General features: G+C 39.9%; 1 protein-coding gene across 2 annotated transcripts in view; it reads left to right on the top strand.

Moving 5' to 3' along the window:
• The first annotated feature begins 820 nt into the window (after positions 1-820).
• CEP78 (centrosomal protein 78) overlaps positions 821-16,933 on the top strand; it is a 28,592-nt gene continuing 12,479 nt past the window's right edge. Inside the window, exons 1-12 of one of the 2 annotated variants that reach the window (XM_049794656.1) lie at positions 821-968; positions 3,139-3,411; positions 3,633-3,808; positions 4,424-4,496; positions 5,009-5,112; positions 5,864-6,038; positions 7,938-8,051; positions 8,282-8,346; positions 12,703-12,811; positions 14,420-14,555; positions 15,510-15,555; positions 16,677-16,820. In XM_049794656.1, the coding sequence (XP_049650613.1) occupies positions 3,159-3,411; positions 3,633-3,808; positions 4,424-4,496; positions 5,009-5,112; positions 5,864-6,038; positions 7,938-8,051; positions 8,282-8,346; positions 12,703-12,811; positions 14,420-14,555; positions 15,510-15,555; positions 16,677-16,820 (1,395 nt within the window). In that variant the 5' untranslated portion in view covers positions 821-968; positions 3,139-3,158. The remainder of the gene's footprint in view (positions 969-3,138; positions 3,412-3,632; positions 3,809-4,423; positions 4,497-5,008; positions 5,113-5,863; positions 6,039-7,937; positions 8,052-8,281; positions 8,347-12,702; positions 12,812-14,419; positions 14,556-15,509; positions 15,556-16,676; positions 16,821-16,933) is intronic. The other variant, XM_049794657.1, reaches the window with a different exon arrangement.

The raw sequence follows: 16,933 nt of genomic DNA, 5'->3' as shown, positions 1-16,933 counted from the left end.
TGTGCACTTTGTAACGCTCCGTGCTGAACGACGGCGAGAACTCTCTGATCGGAACTGAAGCCTTGCCTGCGTAAACTCACCTAGCAAACTAATGAGAAATGTAGCTGTGGAAGAGGGATTTGTTTCTCTGGGAGGGCTCAGACCAGACCAGCAGACCGCAGCTACTGCTGCAGATCAGAACGCTTCAGCAGCTGTACAGCTCCCGACGTGCGTGCTTCGCCGACAGTGTAGCTACGCAGCGTGTATGAAGACGTACTGAAGGACGGCCGGTTTGCTTTCTTCCAGCTCTTAAAGCGTATTTTAGGACGGGGCAACGGCGCTTTCCGTTTAGCTGTAGAACGTCTGCCTAAAACCTCCGCCGCCCTCAGCCCCCTCCTGCCTCGCTCTGCTCTGAAGGCAGGCGGCGGGCCGCGCTCACGTGGGGATGAGGCAGAGGGCAACGGACCAGACCTCCCCCGCCCTCAGCAGCGGCGTTTATGCGGCAGTCAGGGGTAGGGCAGCTAACCGCACCTCACCCACACCTCGGCTGCCGGCCAGGCGGGCCACCCCCCCACCCACCCGCAGGCCGCGGCCCCGGCCCCGGCCCCGGCCGGGACCGGCCCCGCGGAGCCCCCGCCCCCCCGGGGCGGGCCGCGGGAGGGAGGGCCCAGGGGCGGTGCTCGGGGCGGCGGGGAACACCCGCGCCCCTGGAGCGCGATTGGTGGGGCGGGGCGGCCATTTTGAATGTAGGAAGGCAGGAGGCGGACGGGGCGGCAGCCAATCGGGGTGGCCGCCCCGCGCAGCCACGTGGCGGCGGGCGGTTGGGGTCCCAGGGAAACGGCTCGGCGCCGTGCGGAGGCGGGCGGCTGCCCTAAGGGCTGGCGGTCGCCGGCGGGCTCGGGAGGAGGTGCGAGGTTGCCGCCGAGGCCGGCGGCGCCCTTCAGCGGCCGCTCGCGGGCTTCGGGGCCGGGGCACGGGGGAGAAGGCGGGTAACTCCTGCGCGGTCGCGTCGCCCGGGGCAGGAGGCTGGTGGCCCAGCCGGGAGTCCGCAGGGGCTGGCTGAGGCCGCCTCCGGGAGGGTGGGACCGTCCGGGCGGCGGGGGTGTGCGTGTGTCTGCGTGTGTGTCTGGGGGGGGGGCGACTGCTGCTGCTGCCGCCCCCTGGGCGCCTCTCATATCCCCGCGGCTGATGGCGGACGGCGTAGTCCCCAGTTCATGCTGGCTGGGGAAGTGGGGCACTGAAGTAGTTCCCTGAGCTGGTGGCAGTACTGAGTGGGCGAAAAGTTAGGAAACCCTATTTTACCCCAGTTATAACCGGAGTAGTTTGTTTACATATGTTAAGTGGATGCTGTATTACATACTTGAATACAGCGGTCCAACAGGTCTGCCCCAGCAGACCACCAGGCCGTGCTTAGTAAAGCGCCTAAGCAGGGAGTAAGCGGGTAGTTGAGCTTCCTGTGTGTGTCTTGCAGTTCCGGACGCAGGGCATGGTCGCTGTTTCTGTGGTCAGTGGTCTTGTATGGCACATTTCTTTACCCCCCGATAAATTTGCCCAGCTGTTTTTTGAATTGCTATAAACTTAGAGCTTCGTAAAAACTCTTGGCGTCCAACTGGATTTCTCAGGTTTACTCTGTGGTTTGTTTCTTTTTTTCACTTTGTCACTAGCTGGTATCGTCTGATGTCGTCTTGCTTCTGCACGGAAAGAGACAGTAAATAATTGTCCCCTGTGTACGTTCTCAGAGCCAGTCAGGATACTCTAAGGGTTGTGTTAGGTGCACTAACTTCCACCCAGAAGAGCTCTACTTCATATAGTTCTTTCTCAATTGGAAGTTACTGTGGGTCTGATTAGTTTGGCCCTTTTCCTCTCCACCTGCAGGTGGGTTAAACTTCAGCACTAGGGCCAGGAGCTCCTTCCTTTACTTCTGTTAGAGGTGTGGTGTTCAGGTGTTGCAATGAAAGCCATCGTAAAAGAGTATTGTTTAAGCTCTGGAGAGAAAAAGCTAATATATTGCTTATTGATACACTGCCTGAAGTCAGCGGTGCTTTACAACTGATGGTCAGTCACTTTCTGAAGCTGAAGTGATGGATTATAATTTACTCATTTCTGTTTCTGTGGCCACACTCTGGTGATTATCTAATGCTAGTAAATCAGAGCTAAAATAAAAGAATAAAAGAGTGTAGGACAGCTATCATTAGAGTTTCTATTCCTATTATTATTATTATTACAGTTTCATCCAAAATACTCATAATGTGATTTTTTTTTCAAAATTATATTCGTACAAATGGCTCTCCTCACATAGTTGTACATATCCAGTAATTCTTGTCCCATGTTGACATACAGAGTGTTTCAGAAGATCAGCTGAAGCTTTCTAGTCTTTAACAATATGAAAAAATGTGAACAATGTTTGATACCCTGCGTGGGATACTTAATGCTGTCTTGAATAATAAATAAATAAATAAGTGGGTCCTCTAAGTATCCTCACAAACATTCCTATTGAGACTGTGGAATTACTTACTCTTAATAGCTGTGCCATGGCAGTGTTTAGAGATTCTACTTGGGAGTTAGTGCCGTTTTGCTACATGGGTACTAACGTGTAACAAAAACTTATGCCTGCAGAGTGCTTTCCTAAATTTATTGGGATAAGTACATAAGGTATGCAATAGCAAAAATATTTAAGAAACACACAATTTATTCTGTATTGTGAGAATTTAGGCTTTTGATTGAAGTAGCAGAGAAGCTCACAACTAGTTCTCTATGGAATAGTCATTTGTATCCCTTGATGTTGGGTCAGGGGGTGTCCAAGGCTTTCAGGAGTCTGCAGACCCTGACACTACAAAATTAAATTTTGGGAGGAAAATGAGAACTTGACAGAAGTTTGTGCTTGAACATTAGGCCTTTTGTGTTTTGGGTATACCTGTTTGTGTGGGAGAATAAAAATGCATGTTTTTTGGTTGGGTTTTTTCCCACCCCCTTATTCATTCAGCTGTACTCACACAGGTAGTGAGCATCACAAGACATTGATGTTTTAGCTGCCACATCAAAGACATGTAAATGTTATACAGTATGCATGTTTTGGGTATGCATATTGAGTTGAGACTGTGTTGTGAAATCAATTATATGCTGGGAAAAGTTTACTTTTTTTTTCCTCTTTTATTTTAGAAAGACATCACATAAAAAAAATGATTGAGTCAGTCAAAATAAGAAGACAGTGCATGCTGGATTTCTATTCACATTATGAACATCTGTGTGCTCTTCAAGGCTCTGTCCCACTGAAAGCTGTGAAGGCTAACCTGACACAGGGTGCTCTTGATCTAATTGTAGATCACATCAAAGCTGCTGATTGGGTACCACTTCTGAATTCTATCAGGCATAATAAGACCCTGACTTCTATTGGAATAAGAAGTTTTCATCAACAGAGTCTTGGAGAATCAGGTTTGTAGTGGTGGCTATAAAAGATAAATACGTTGATGCACGCATGTTAGAATTTGTTGCGTAAAACTTTTGTGTGATTGAATACACGGGGGGAGGAATTGTAATACCTAAGGAATTATCTCTATTTTAGAAAAGCAGCAAAAAAGCAAGGTGTGATTATGATTGTTTTTAAGTCAATAGGGACTGGCTTTTACTGATGTGTAATTTTTGTTGTTTACTAGGTGTTGAAAGATATAAAACTTACTTTAGAAGGAGAATTCCAGCAATTCGATCAAAAGACTTGACTGGCCAACTATGCAAAGCTGTCAAAGGCTGTCTCAGTATATCAGATGTACTAAAAAATTTAGAACTGCAGGGTTTGCTTCTGAGGGAGAGAGATCTAATACTTTTAACAAAGGTGAGAATATATTAGTATACATATAAATGGAAAATATGCTCAGAACATAGAGAAGTAGCAACTAAATTTTGTAAATATGTCACAGACAAGATGTTCTTCTAAGAAATCTTTGTGTTATCCATCACATGAATGATTCTTGCTGAGACATTTAGTATAACCTAGTCTTGCTGAACCTGTCAAAATCACATAACTTTCCTTTGCCCTGATTCATCAAGGCTTATTAGAGTTCTTGGCAACATCTCTGCCTTGTGTTTGGGGAGCATAAGTTATGCGTGTGACTGGAACTACTGTGCATGTGCATGACAGAAGGACACCAAGGAGATAAAAACAGGTCTTCAAGACATCTTGTTGGAACACTCTCCACTTCACTGGTGATTGTCTTCTAGGAAAGGAGGTTGCTGCTTGTTGCCTGTAGGCTACTGCTCCTCTTGTGCTAAGGAAATGAACTAGCTTAAACTTGGCTTTAAGGTTCACTTGTTTTGACCCTCCTCTGAACGCCCTAGAGTTTCTTGTAGGGAGCACAAAGAGGTCTGAGCAGTCTGGGTGACTTGGTCTTTTATCTGTTTGTATTTTTGCTTTTCAAGCCAGTTAACAAGCATTGTTTTTATTCTGAAGGGCTTGGCCACAGCTTCATCTCTGGAGAGTGTCTCTTTAGCCCACTGTCCAATTGGAGATGGAGGATTAGAAAGTAAGTTCAGAATCAAAACCATGTAAATATACTTCTCTTTTTTTTTTTTTTGTCCTTTAAATAGGTAAGTTTTTTCAGTATTTCAATTCCTGTTTTAAATTTTTCCGTAGTGGTTAAAATAACAATCTTCACTTTATTCTACATGACTTAACAACATTTGAAGACTTGAATTTCTTCACTTGATGCTAGTAAACAGCCATACTACTTTATAATGATGTTTGTACTTTTATTTAGAACAACAGTCATAATATTTGTTTGAGGTTAGCTCTTTCTTGATTTGTTCATAGTTTAGCTTGTTCAGATAGTCTTTGCTAAACACTTGTGCTAGAAATATGTAATCTTAAAACACTTTAAGTGTATTTAAGATATACTTTGCATTTCAACACTAGTTCTTTGTCAAGGCTTTTGCCTATTAAGGCTGATCCAGCTTCTTAATATGGCAGTGAAAAAGTGTGTTCTGGTAATCTGGCTGTGGTATGTGTGGATAACATGTGTGTTTTTGTTTTCTTCAGCAATCTGTCAGAGTATAAAGAATTCAGCCACGATCAGATATGTAAATTTCACAGGATGTAGCCTCACATGGCGAGGGGCAGAACATATAGCAAATGTATTAAAGGTAATTTAATCACCTTTCTTAGAATCAGATGTTCACAAGAACTTGTGAACAATCAAATGCATTTGATTTTTTTTCTTTGACTTTCAAGCTCTAAATCCGTCAAAGCACTTTGTGAGCAGCATATGTGAATACTGAAGTTAAATATGTGAATTTTGTGACTTTGTATGCCAAAAGTACTGGTGTCAGATTTAAATATGGTATTTCTTAGTAAATATCAGTTTAATAACAGTTCAGACTGAGGTGTTTTATTTAAATGAGGATTAGGGCTGTAAATGTCTGACACCTGTTTTGGGGAATGCTTCTTTCATTGTCACAAATTTTAAAAAATGTCTAAGTATTCTTAAGAGTTGGGTAAGAATAATTGAGTTACAGTTTAGAAGCTACTAATTAACTGATTAGTAAGCTTGTGACTAGTACAATATTCTAATTAATGTTAACGTTGGTTTGCAAGAAAGCACATAATTTCCTAGTGTGTATTTCCTATTCAAGATGTGTTGAAAGTGTCTGTCTGCCAAAAGAAGTTAATAAGATGTTTTGTAGCTATATTTAATAATTTGCATTGCAAATTGGATGATGAGAACAAAGATGACTTAACTATAATGTTTAAAAATGACTCAAACTCAGAAATGGTATGACTTTTTCTTATATCAGCACTCAAGCCATTAATCGTCCATTACAAAGATAACTTCTGATCTTGCCATCAATAATGGCTTTGCCTTTGCCCTTGGTAACACCTTCTTTGTTTGCAAAGCACCAGGCAATGAAAAGACATGGTGAAGCTTGGGCTGAAAGCCTACGCTACAGGAGACCTGACCTTGACTATATGACCGGTTTGAGGCGGATTACTTTCAACTGCAACATGCTTGTTGGAGATAGAGGAGCAAGTGCCTTTGCAGACTGTCTAGGAGAGGATCTTTGGCTAAAAGGTATTGTGAAATACTGCTCTTAAGATACAGTAGTGGCAGGCAGAAAACTTAAAATTGTCTGTTGTAGCAAATGTAGCTAGAAGAGTAACTCGCTCAGCAAGGAAAGAATAATCTTTCTTCAAAAGAAATTTCTCTTCCTCTTTTGAATTGTCAAAGTGGGTGAATACTATTGTGTCATCTAGTATTGTCCTGCAGTGTTCTGGAGAAGTAATTTGTTCTACAATATATCTGTACAAAATGACTAATGGTGCTGGTGTAAGTCATAGCATTCTGTACATAGAATCAAATACTTACCTGTTGATATCATTTTATAGTTTGAGCTAGGTGTACAGATAACATGCATACTGATGCAAGAGGATCAGATTAGAGAACACTTAAGCAAACTGGACATACAGAAGTCCATAGGCCCTGATGGGATGCATCCACAAGTGCTGAGGGAGCTGGCTGATGGAATTTTGAGGCCATTCAATAATCCGTGAAGTATCATAGTGGTTGGGAGGGTTGCCTGAGGACTGGAGGATAGCAAATGTCACTCCAGTCTTCAGGAAGGCTGGGAAGAAGGGCCCAGGGAACTACAGGCCAGTTAGCCCTACTTGGATCCCTGGGAAGGTGGGAATGTGCTGCCATCCACAGGGATCTCAGCAGGCTGGAGGAATGAGCTGATGGGAACCTCAGGAAGTTTAACAAAAGGAAGTGCAAAGTCCTGCACCTGGGCAGGAATAATCCCACGTACCAGAACATGCTGGGGGCTGTGTGGCTGGAAAGCAGCTTTGTAAAAAGAGTCCTGGAGGTCCTGGTGGACCACAAGCTGACCATGAGCCAGCAAGTGCCTTTGTGGCAAAGAAGGCTAGTGGTATCCTGGGCTTCATTAGGCAGAGACTTGCAAGCAGGTTGTGGGAGGTGATTCTTCCCCTCTACGTAGCACTGGTGAGACCAGACCTGGGTGCCCCTCTACAGGAGAGCTAGAGCTACTGGGTAGAGTCCAGCAAAGGGCCACTAAAATGATGAAGGGACTACAGCAACTCTCACTTCAGGAAAGGCTGAAGGAGCTGTGACTGTTTAGCCTGGAGAAGAGAAGGCTCAGGACAGGTCTCATCAAGGTGTATAAATATCTGAAGGGAGGCTCTAAAGAAGATGGCTTTTTCCAGGGGTGCCTGGTGACAGGTCAAGAGGAAGTAGGCACAGACTGAAACACTGAAGGTTCCTTCTGCACATCAGGAAACACTTTCATGCCATGAGGGTGACTGAACACTGGCACAGGTTGCCCACAGTGGTTGTAGAGTCTTCCTCCTTGCAGGTCTTTAAGAGCTGTCTGGACATGGTATGGGGCAACTGGCTTTAAGTGACCCTGCTTGAGCAGGTGGGTTTGGCAAGATGACGTCCAGAGGTCCCTTCCAACCTCAACCATTCTGTGATACTGCACATGCACAACATAAAATAAAAGCCAAAGCCATAATAGTAATATTTCATGGTGACCATGTAACTTATCGATGTGTGCAAGCAATGAACTTGTAGAAGCGTTGACTCAGACTTCTTAGACCTAAGTTGTGTGTTTTTACATATGATGTTACCTTGGGCAGTTGAATTATTGGTGCCTGGGAATATTATATCTACTAGGAATTATCAAGAACAGTGACTTAACTGTGATTTTTATATTCCTTCCTTTGCAGTTTTTTAGCAGTTATTTCTTAATGTTTATAATACTGATATAAATTTCTAGTTTTCTTTTCTGAAAGTAATATTCTTGTTTTTACACATGGCTGTTACCATTATGTCCTCTTTTCTCATGCTGCATGTTCTATGAAATGGTTGTTTTCAGCAGGTGTGGATTAATTGTGTTAAATACTGATTACAGGTAATGCCACTGAATATTTTTGTTTACCTCCTTAAACATTTTAGCACTTGATTTGCAGCAGTGTGGAATATCCAATGAAGGAGCAAGGTCATTATTAGATGCTCTTCAAACTAATACAACATTAGTGGTACTTGACATAAGAAAAAATCCATTAATTGGTATGTATCTTTATCTACTTTTGTGCTCTTTCTGATTGTGGGGTTTGGTGTTTGAGGTTTTTTCCAGTATCTCTGGGGGGAAAAGCCTGCAACAGCATTTTGTAAATATTTTTAAAATGGGGAAGCAAGTAGGGTAGGAAATGTGTACTGCTTATTCAGTGATCTGTTTGTTTGCATAAATACTTGTTTCATACTGGAAGTTCTTAATAAGATATCTTAATTCATTCTAGATCACGTTATGATGAAAAACATTATTGAAAGAGCTCTTATGAATGGAAATAGTGCTAATTCAGAGGTACGTCTTAGGCATTTTGGAGTGAGTTTAGGGTTTTCTTTGTAGCTGCTGTTGCATTTTTTTTTTTCTTTAAGAGGACAACTTTGTTCAGAATGAATCTAAACCAGCTGTTCTAGTTAAACAGAAGTCTGACTCTTAAGCAGTTTAAAAAAACAAACAAAAACCACTATGAAGGGACAAACTAAAAACACTTGCAGCAACATGATATTGTATTGGGCATTTTGTATGATTTCTTATGTAATTTAAGGTGTACCATAATAAAACCAGGATATCCATTTAATGAAAAGAAAAATGGAAATGTGTGTGTATACTTGGGCATTACTGTAGAACATTAAGTAAATATTGCTGCTGGACGGCTTTCTTTACATGTGTCTTTCTTGTTAACATGGTAATAACTTTTCATTAAAAAGTAAAGGAAATCACAATTTAAAGCTTAAAACTTAATTTATTTTGAAACTTATTTTTTGACAATAATTTACATAGTTATGATTTTTTTAAGTTACTCAAAGCTATCCTTTCTGATGCTAATCATCTAAGGAACTAGAGTTTAGTTGAAGTACAGTACCCCTTGCCATCTTTATCTAATAGTCCATGGAGAGTTTACAGTAACATGCATAAACTGAGTATCTGGACCATTTGTGATTAGACATACTGTTTAAACACTGAGTCTTTTGTTTATAACACAGAAATTGGATTCAGTTCCCAAAAGAGACAGCAAACAAATGAGTGTACTCTTGTTCTTGCTTTCACAGAGTCGCAACAATCCCAGTTCTTGAACTTGCTGCTCTTTTGGTTTTGAAAAGGTTTAAAAGTCAGAGCTGTGGATCTGTAGGGAGTATCTAATAAACTGAGAAGTTTGTGTGTATAATTCCTTGAAGATTAATACAGTTCTCCAATCTCTTAAAGACCTTTTTGGAGAAACTGAGGTTGGTGGTGAAGGAGTACTCTTTCTCCTTGGCAGATACAGTCAACACTAGCAAAATGTTGCAGGGATCACATGAAAATATCATCTGCCTTGAGATGCTCAAGGTGATTGGAAAGTTGAATCGTGAAAAGCAGCAACTTTCTGGGGAATCTCCCATATACTAGGAGATCGCTCAAGACATTTGTTTTATGTTCATCCAGGTAGTGCAGTATCTTAAGCCTTACTGGCAATGCTAGTAATTCTTCATACCTTGTTAACAATAGGAATGAAAAAGCAAACAACCTTTGCTAACATACCTTTGTTAACAAAATGAATGACCACCAGCTTGCTAAGTAACTTTGCTTCTTCCACAAATAAAACCAGCCTAGAACCTTTATTTCGTAAGCTCTGTGAGTAGGCTGTTGTAAATAACATTTGTTGTTTATCATGGGAACAGCGCAGACACTCAAAAAGGAGTAATCCACCCGTTTAGCAAGATGAATGCAAACATTTGATGTTGAGGTTGATATTCGTTTGAAACTGAAACAGTTACTACCCTAATCTAGGATTTACACTTGGTTTTGAGCTCAGTTGCAGAAGCCTGGATATTATAAGGAGAAATCAGTTGAGTTTCTTTGAGGTAGTGTCTTCATGTGCTCTGTATTGAAAGTCAGCAATATAGGGTTTTGTTTTGTTGTGTGTGGGTGTTAATAGTGTGGTGTTTTGTGGTTTTTGGTTTTGTTGTTATGTTTGGTTGGGGTTTTTTTTGGGATTAAAAACTCAGGGAATAAATTGGCAAATAGTCACAGGTGTAATGAAGACAAATTGATGCTAAGCTCTGTTGCAGAAAGAACTGCAAGGACTGTTTCTTCCTTCTGCCAATAGTCAAAATTCAGCCGTATGAGTTAAAAAAGTCAATGTATAAGTAAATACAATTTAAGAGTGTATTTGTGGGAGTCCTAATGACATATTCTAAATTCTGGATGTAACTAACACTGTGGTTCTTTCTACTTTTAACAAGTTTTAGCATAATACAAAAAAATTCAGTTATTTTTCAGGTTTTCCATGAGTTCTTTTATGGAGGATCCATTATAGACTAAGTTTACAAATTTAAAGAAGCAATGTTTCATTTTTGTAGCTTAAGCTTGTCAAACAGAATACAGTCAGTTAGCATCTACATTGCTTCCTTTTGTCATTTGTGTGCTGCCTCCAGACCTGTGAGGTTTTAAAAGGATGTGCTGGTCCATTTTTTGTAGTGGAGAAAACATGCGTATCTATCTTTGAAATTATTTAACTTGGTAGGGATTTTTTTTTTACCTATTGTATTTGCTAGAGATCTGGATTTCATATTAAGAGAAAATGAGGAATCAATTGGACTAAGTTTAGCCTATGTGTAGAGACTTCTTGAACACAAGGTGTAAGATGTAATTTTCTGTGTGAAACTAATCTGTCACTTTTGTAGCAAGTGGCCTAACTTGTATTATATCTCACCCACAGATAACTAAAGAGTTGCATGGGTGGTCATCCCTAATACTGCCTCCAGTTTCATCTGCCTCTAGTTTCAGATTTTTATCCTGCCAAAGGCAAACTGTCATAACTCTCATGAGTGAAACTCAGTGAAATGTTGAATTTGCCACTTAAAAGTGGCAGAGCTGCATTCTGTACCACTCATCATGGCACCTGTTGTGTCAACTCCGAGGTTTTGCTTAGGCAGAAAATATATTAAGGTGCTTCTCTGTTGCTTTAAAAAGAGAAAATTGGTGGGCTTTTGAATGGCCTCATAATAATAACCCATCATAACTACAAAAGATCATGTCTTGGCTGCCACAAATAGCCTGTAATGTGCTGTCAGCACTTGCTTACTGGACACCAGTCACAGCAGCCCTTCCATCCTGTTCTGCATAAAAACTGGTTGTTTCTCTTTTTGCTTTTCAGTAGCATGTAGGTGCTTGCCTTTTGGGTTGGGTTTTCAAGTTTGTAAGAAGAGATGCCTACTGCTAATTGATGCCTTTAAATTTGATGGGCAGCTAAAACAGGAAAGTTGTATTATCCTAGCAGCACTGTGTAGCTAGCTAGTGGCTTGTAATCATAGATACGATTGGATGTAATAGGTGGTAAAAGTTTGTGTAGATTCTGAGAGAGACTGAATAACTTAAAGGAAAAATCCACTGAACTTGTCTATAAAACAAGTTGCTTTCATAGTCTCAGCTCAAGTCATTTTTCAACACTGTCTTAATATGTTTGCTGTCTTTGTACTTAGATGTTGTACAACAGCAGCAGGCACCTAGACAAGAGAAAGGCTACTAGGCTAGGTGAACTTTAGGTTTAACCTAGTATAGCAGCTCTCTTATGTGTGTAGTAAAACAAAATTAAGATATGCTTGCTCTTAGAAGTTTACAACTTAATTTTACTTTTTGTCTGTTTTTTAGTTGAAAATGAACAATTCACTTGTCTCAGCAGCTAGATCCAGCTGTAGACACAGCAAAACTTATAAAAGGATTGTCTGAGTCCAGAGTTTTGTTTAAAAAGAAAAAAAGTTTTTCTTGCCAATGATAAACTTGGACTAAACTTGGTTAGTTAGAGCACAGTAATGGCATTTTAATCTTCCCTGGGCATTAGGTGGGAATAACTTTGGCATACTGTTCCTAGTACTCTGATGTGGGGTTTAGAGTTGTCTGAGAGAAGCTTTGTGTTATTAGCAACTGCATTTCCTTTGATGGCTGCTTCAGCACTGGAGTTTGTACTAACTATAGCTTGATGCACACTAAAGAATAAATGAGAGTGTAACTTAAGAATATCTACCTGGAATAATAAAACTTTTAATGGAGAAAGGGGAACTTTTAAGAATAGAGCTGTTGCTATAAGGAAATGAAGTTTGAAGTACAGCAACTCTCTTTGATTATCACTATGTCTTAGTTTGGAGGCTTTACTGTGTAAGGATGAATTTTACAGGCAGTGAAAATTAAACTTCCAGTTTTTAAAAACATTAACTTTATTGGCAATACAAAATCACGTTAGGGAAGCCTTCGTTACTCTGGATATCTTTGGCCTGAGCCAGTCATTCCTAGCAAGCCAGCTTTCTGAGAATGAAATGCAAAAAGCCAGAGCTTCCTTTTTATAAGGTTGATGCCTTTTTTTTTTTTTTTTTTTTTTTATAAAAGGAGAAGTGCTTTGCACAGGAGAAAGGAAAACATTGCATGGGATGTCATAAAGGTGTTCTGGGAACGCTTTCTTAAAATGTGGCACTCAGACTCACATTCAATCTGTGTTTGAGTTGGGGCTTTGTGGGATTTTTATTTTTTCTTAATTTTACAGTTTATTATTAAGTTTTCTGTAACTAGCAGTGTTCTCCATATATCTGGCAAAACATCATCTAATCTTAAATGACCACCTCTTTAAATATGAGTTACTAAACCAATTTCTCTTTCTTTTAAAAAAAAAAATTATTCCAGTATAAGTGGCTGACATCTCCATCTTCCAAGGATGCTCTGAAAACGAGACCAAAGAAAAGAACCGTTGTCCTAGGAAGTGGTCGAAAAGGAAAAGCTACTATTCGTATTGGTAATAGTGTCTTTATTTTCTCTGTAAATTTTTCTAGAAAATAATATTTTTAATGTTTAAGACCTTTAATTAGAAAATATACAATATGTCTAAATGTCAGTGTTTTGCAAAATAATTGTCTTAAAAAAAATTCCATTTATTCCTAATGTGTCTTCTACCATCAGTGGTTTCTATAGGAAAGTTGATTTTGGTTTTAGTCGTGCTAGATATATGGCTGGAAAAGTGGTAGGATATGCTGACTTAAATATGTGGAAGCATTGTACTTTTTGATTCGGAGTGCATCCTCTCCACAAGCTTTCTCTCCTAGGAAGCTTGGCAATAGTAAGTTGCCTAGTTCTTCTGATGTTGTAACCTTTCTGTAGCAGATTGTCCTCTGCCAGAACAAACAGGCATGCATTTTTTTACTGATGTACAAAATGTTCTAAGATTTTTTTAACTTAATGTAAACCTATTATAAATAATTTGTTTAAAATAGGTATCTTGAATATTTATAATTAAGTACTGATAGCTGCAATACACTATTTTTCAGTAAGTTACTAAAAATTCCACTGTAATACATTTGGCTGTCTTTCATCTTTGCTCTAGTTATCTGGAAGCAGAGAGGTAAGCATAAATCAAATTGAAGTCTTTGTACAAATAAACTGTGGTGATTGGGATGATGGAAGAAGCAGCAGCCTGACTCAAATATAGTTGTGGTGTGTTTTGGGGGTTTTTTGTTTGTCCTTTTAAAAAAGGAGAGGGAGGGAGTCAGGAGGTAAAAACTATTCTATTTACTTGTTGAGAATGAACTGAAATTTGGAATCCCATTCCACAGTTATGCATTTCTATATTGTTACAGAATTAGTTGTTTTATTGATCTCAGAGAAACAGTAACCTGAGTTCTCACTAGTTTAACTGTATGAAATACTAGGTGAACTGTTTTCTGGGCTTGTTAGTTTCTGACTGATAGAGAAGCTGGGATAGAGTGATCATCCCCCTAGGTATTTATTCTGAATCTACTTTGAGTGTTAGTGGTAGTAATATTTGACTGAAAAAAAGACTGGACTAGTGAACATGACTTTTCATTGTTATTCCTCTTAAGTGGATATTGCTGGTGTTCTATAGAAGCGATCAGCGTGAGTACCAGCTTTAGCTTCAAGCATTTTGTCAGTTACAAAACCAATGTTCTTCACACTAAAGCCACCAGAGGGCAAGTTGAAGCACATAAGTAGTCTTACTGTCTACGTGGACTGTCTAAGCTTCTACTTGAGACAATGAAGTTAGGTATCTGAAATCAGTAATGTGATAAACCTCCTTAGCTACAAAACTTTGATTCCTTTTTTGAATAACATCAAGCTCTTACTTACATGTATCTTACTTGCATTGAGCTAACATAACAGTTAAGCATACCAGTTTATAACTGCAAGCAGACAAGCTGTCTGCTGCTCTTTTTGGGAAGAAAAACAAAAGTTTTTGAACACTTCAGCAAAATTAGGCTGAAAGGTAGATTTCCTATGGACCCTTTTATTACATAGGACATTTTACTTATGAACAGCAGGCTGTGAATTTATATGTAAATAACTAGGTATAATGAATTCTCTTTTCTCCTATTCTTGCTGTTCAATACAGGTTTACCATCTAAAAAGTCTGTAAGTCCTGGGAAAAAAAATACATCTGTGAAAGACAGTTACTCACCAAAACCACTACCACCGGGCACAAAAGGCTTCCTTCCTTGGCGGACTGCAGAACGTGCAAAGAGATGCAGGTGAGGTTTTCGTAGTACAGGGGAAAATGTTAAAGCATAAAACCTCTATGATAAATGTAGTAGGGAGCTGTGTTAGTTTTTTAAGATTCTTATTTAAAAGTTACATGTAGAATTTCATATTGGGTCCATATTTTTTTGTTTTATATAAGTTTTGAGGATGTTACATAAATCTTATTCCAGTAAATTTTTAAAATACAAAAAACCATATAATTTGATGGCCATAGGAATATTCAGGTGTAGCAAAAAAACCACCAACAACCAAACCTATCTTGCTTGTTTGTTCTCTTGTTACTAATGGTTTATCAGATTTATCATAGCTGAAGATGCAATTTAGTTTTCTAAGCTTGTAGTGTAGTTGATTTGGCATCCAGTTCAAGGTGCCTAGGTATTTTTTTCCACCTCTTCTTTCTGCTCTGTCTTCTCCCCCAGTGCCAACATAATTATTGCAATCATCTAAGACCTGTGAAGTAAAATTTAAAAAAAATGTTAAACATGGAAGCCATAATATTGTTAACATGCTTCCTTTTGAAACAGTTTTTATTTTGGTTTTTTTTGTATTGCCTAGACCTTCGCCTCTCAAAATGGAAGCTGTATAAATATTTAAGCAAAAAATTATGTAATGGTCTATCATAACTATTTTTATTAAACTCGTTTTTCAAAATGCTGAACGTGAAATTCTGCTGTTGACTTTAGTTCATAATAGTTAACTAAGCAAGATGCCTATTGAAGATATTAACATTAGCATCCAGTAATGTTGCTCTAATTCATGAGTAAGTAGGAGTACTAATAGAACAAAATAAATATGTAATGACTGTTAAGGGGATACAGTACAGTGCTGATGCTGGTTTTACTCTTACAGCTTCACCTGTGCTAGAATCCTGTGTTTGGAAATGGAAGTAGCAATGGTGATATTATAAAGTTACTTTTCTCAAAAGTGTTTTTTTCTGACTTTAGAGGGGGGCCAGTGGATAGTACTGAAGAATTACCAGTGAAGATTCAGGTACTCTTTCATATGATGGTTTATTTACTAGATGAATGCCTGAAAAAAGATGAAAGTTAAGAGTGGAACATACTTTTAAAGTTTTTCTCTCATAGAAGTGCAGAGTAATAGTTTACATCAGCATTTGGTTGAAGCTTCTTTGATACTTAGTTTACTCACACTTCTGTATTACTATCTTTTGGTTTCTTATCGTTATGAGCAAGCTGGGTTGGAGTATGGGCACAATCCCTCCAGAGGCAATAAGGAGAATTAACAGCATTTTTCTTTGAAAGGTTCTGCTCCCTCCTTCCTCTTTTTCCTCCTTTTGCTTTTGGACTACATACTTGTGTTTGCACTCATCTGTGAACTGCTGTTGTAAACGTACCAGCGGGGGGGGAGGTGGAAAATCCCCTCTTTCTTCCTTCTCCTTTGCATCTCATTTCCATCTCTCCCCCCCACCCACCAGAGAAAAGCTGGAGAAGCTTTAGTGTGTGCTAATGAATTAAGTTGGCTCACAGAAGGGTCTGATGGTTGCTGAAGCCAGCACACTTATCCGCTGCTGTGGTATAGGCTTCCCAGGGGCTGCAGTCCTTCAGGAAAGCCTGCTGTGGCACAGGCTGTGCATGGGCTGGAGCTCCCTCAGCCCATTCCTCTACTCTGGCATGGGGTCCTCCCTGGGCTGGAGTATGGGTATCAGTTCCACCATGGAGCACCTCCTCCTCCTCCAAGCCTGGCATTCCCTCTGCTCTTTCTCTTTTTGTTCCCTCCTCTCTGCCTGGCTGGCATTTTTTGCCCTTTCCTACACCCGCTTTCCCGGAGGCGCGGCCCCCTCTTGGCCTGCTGTGCGTGGGCTGGTTGGAGCCGGCTGGAACCGGCCGTGTCCGGCACGGGGCAGACCCTGCAGGCCCCTGCTACTAAATCCTTGCCACCTATACCCAATATATGCGTATGTGATTTTTTTTTTAATATTGTTTTATGCACATTTATTTCAAAATTGCATAGCTGGACAATGTATATGCATTGTAAAGGGCTCTGGGAAACAATTGCATTTAAATTAAGTTTTTGGTACTATTTAATCTCTGATTTTTATTGCACAGTGTAATGCTGGAAGTGGGTGTGTTTTTCTTTTCTGATGTAATTAGACAGGTATTCCTGTGAAAGTGACAGTAGAAAGTGCTTCTACATCTGAAACTGAAGACACAGAGGATTTAGATGATGTTATCCATCATCCTGATCTGGCAAAATCATTAGATAAGATTAATGTAACTAAGTATCAACAATTACAGGTAAGAAGCCTGTTCTGTCCCTTAAACTCCATAAAGGCAAATTGTATTGATTAAACCATGTTTTATTCAGAATATTATTGTTAAGCTAATAACCAGTCATGGAGTGGGATTTC

The sequence above is a fragment of the Accipiter gentilis genome, chromosome Z, assembly GCF_929443795.1.
Source record: "Accipiter gentilis chromosome Z, bAccGen1.1, whole genome shotgun sequence".
Classification (NCBI taxonomy): Eukaryota; Metazoa; Chordata; class Aves; order Accipitriformes; family Accipitridae; genus Astur; species Astur gentilis.
The sequence above is the reverse complement of the archived record's forward strand: the minus strand, read 5'-3'. Positions and strand labels throughout refer to the sequence as shown.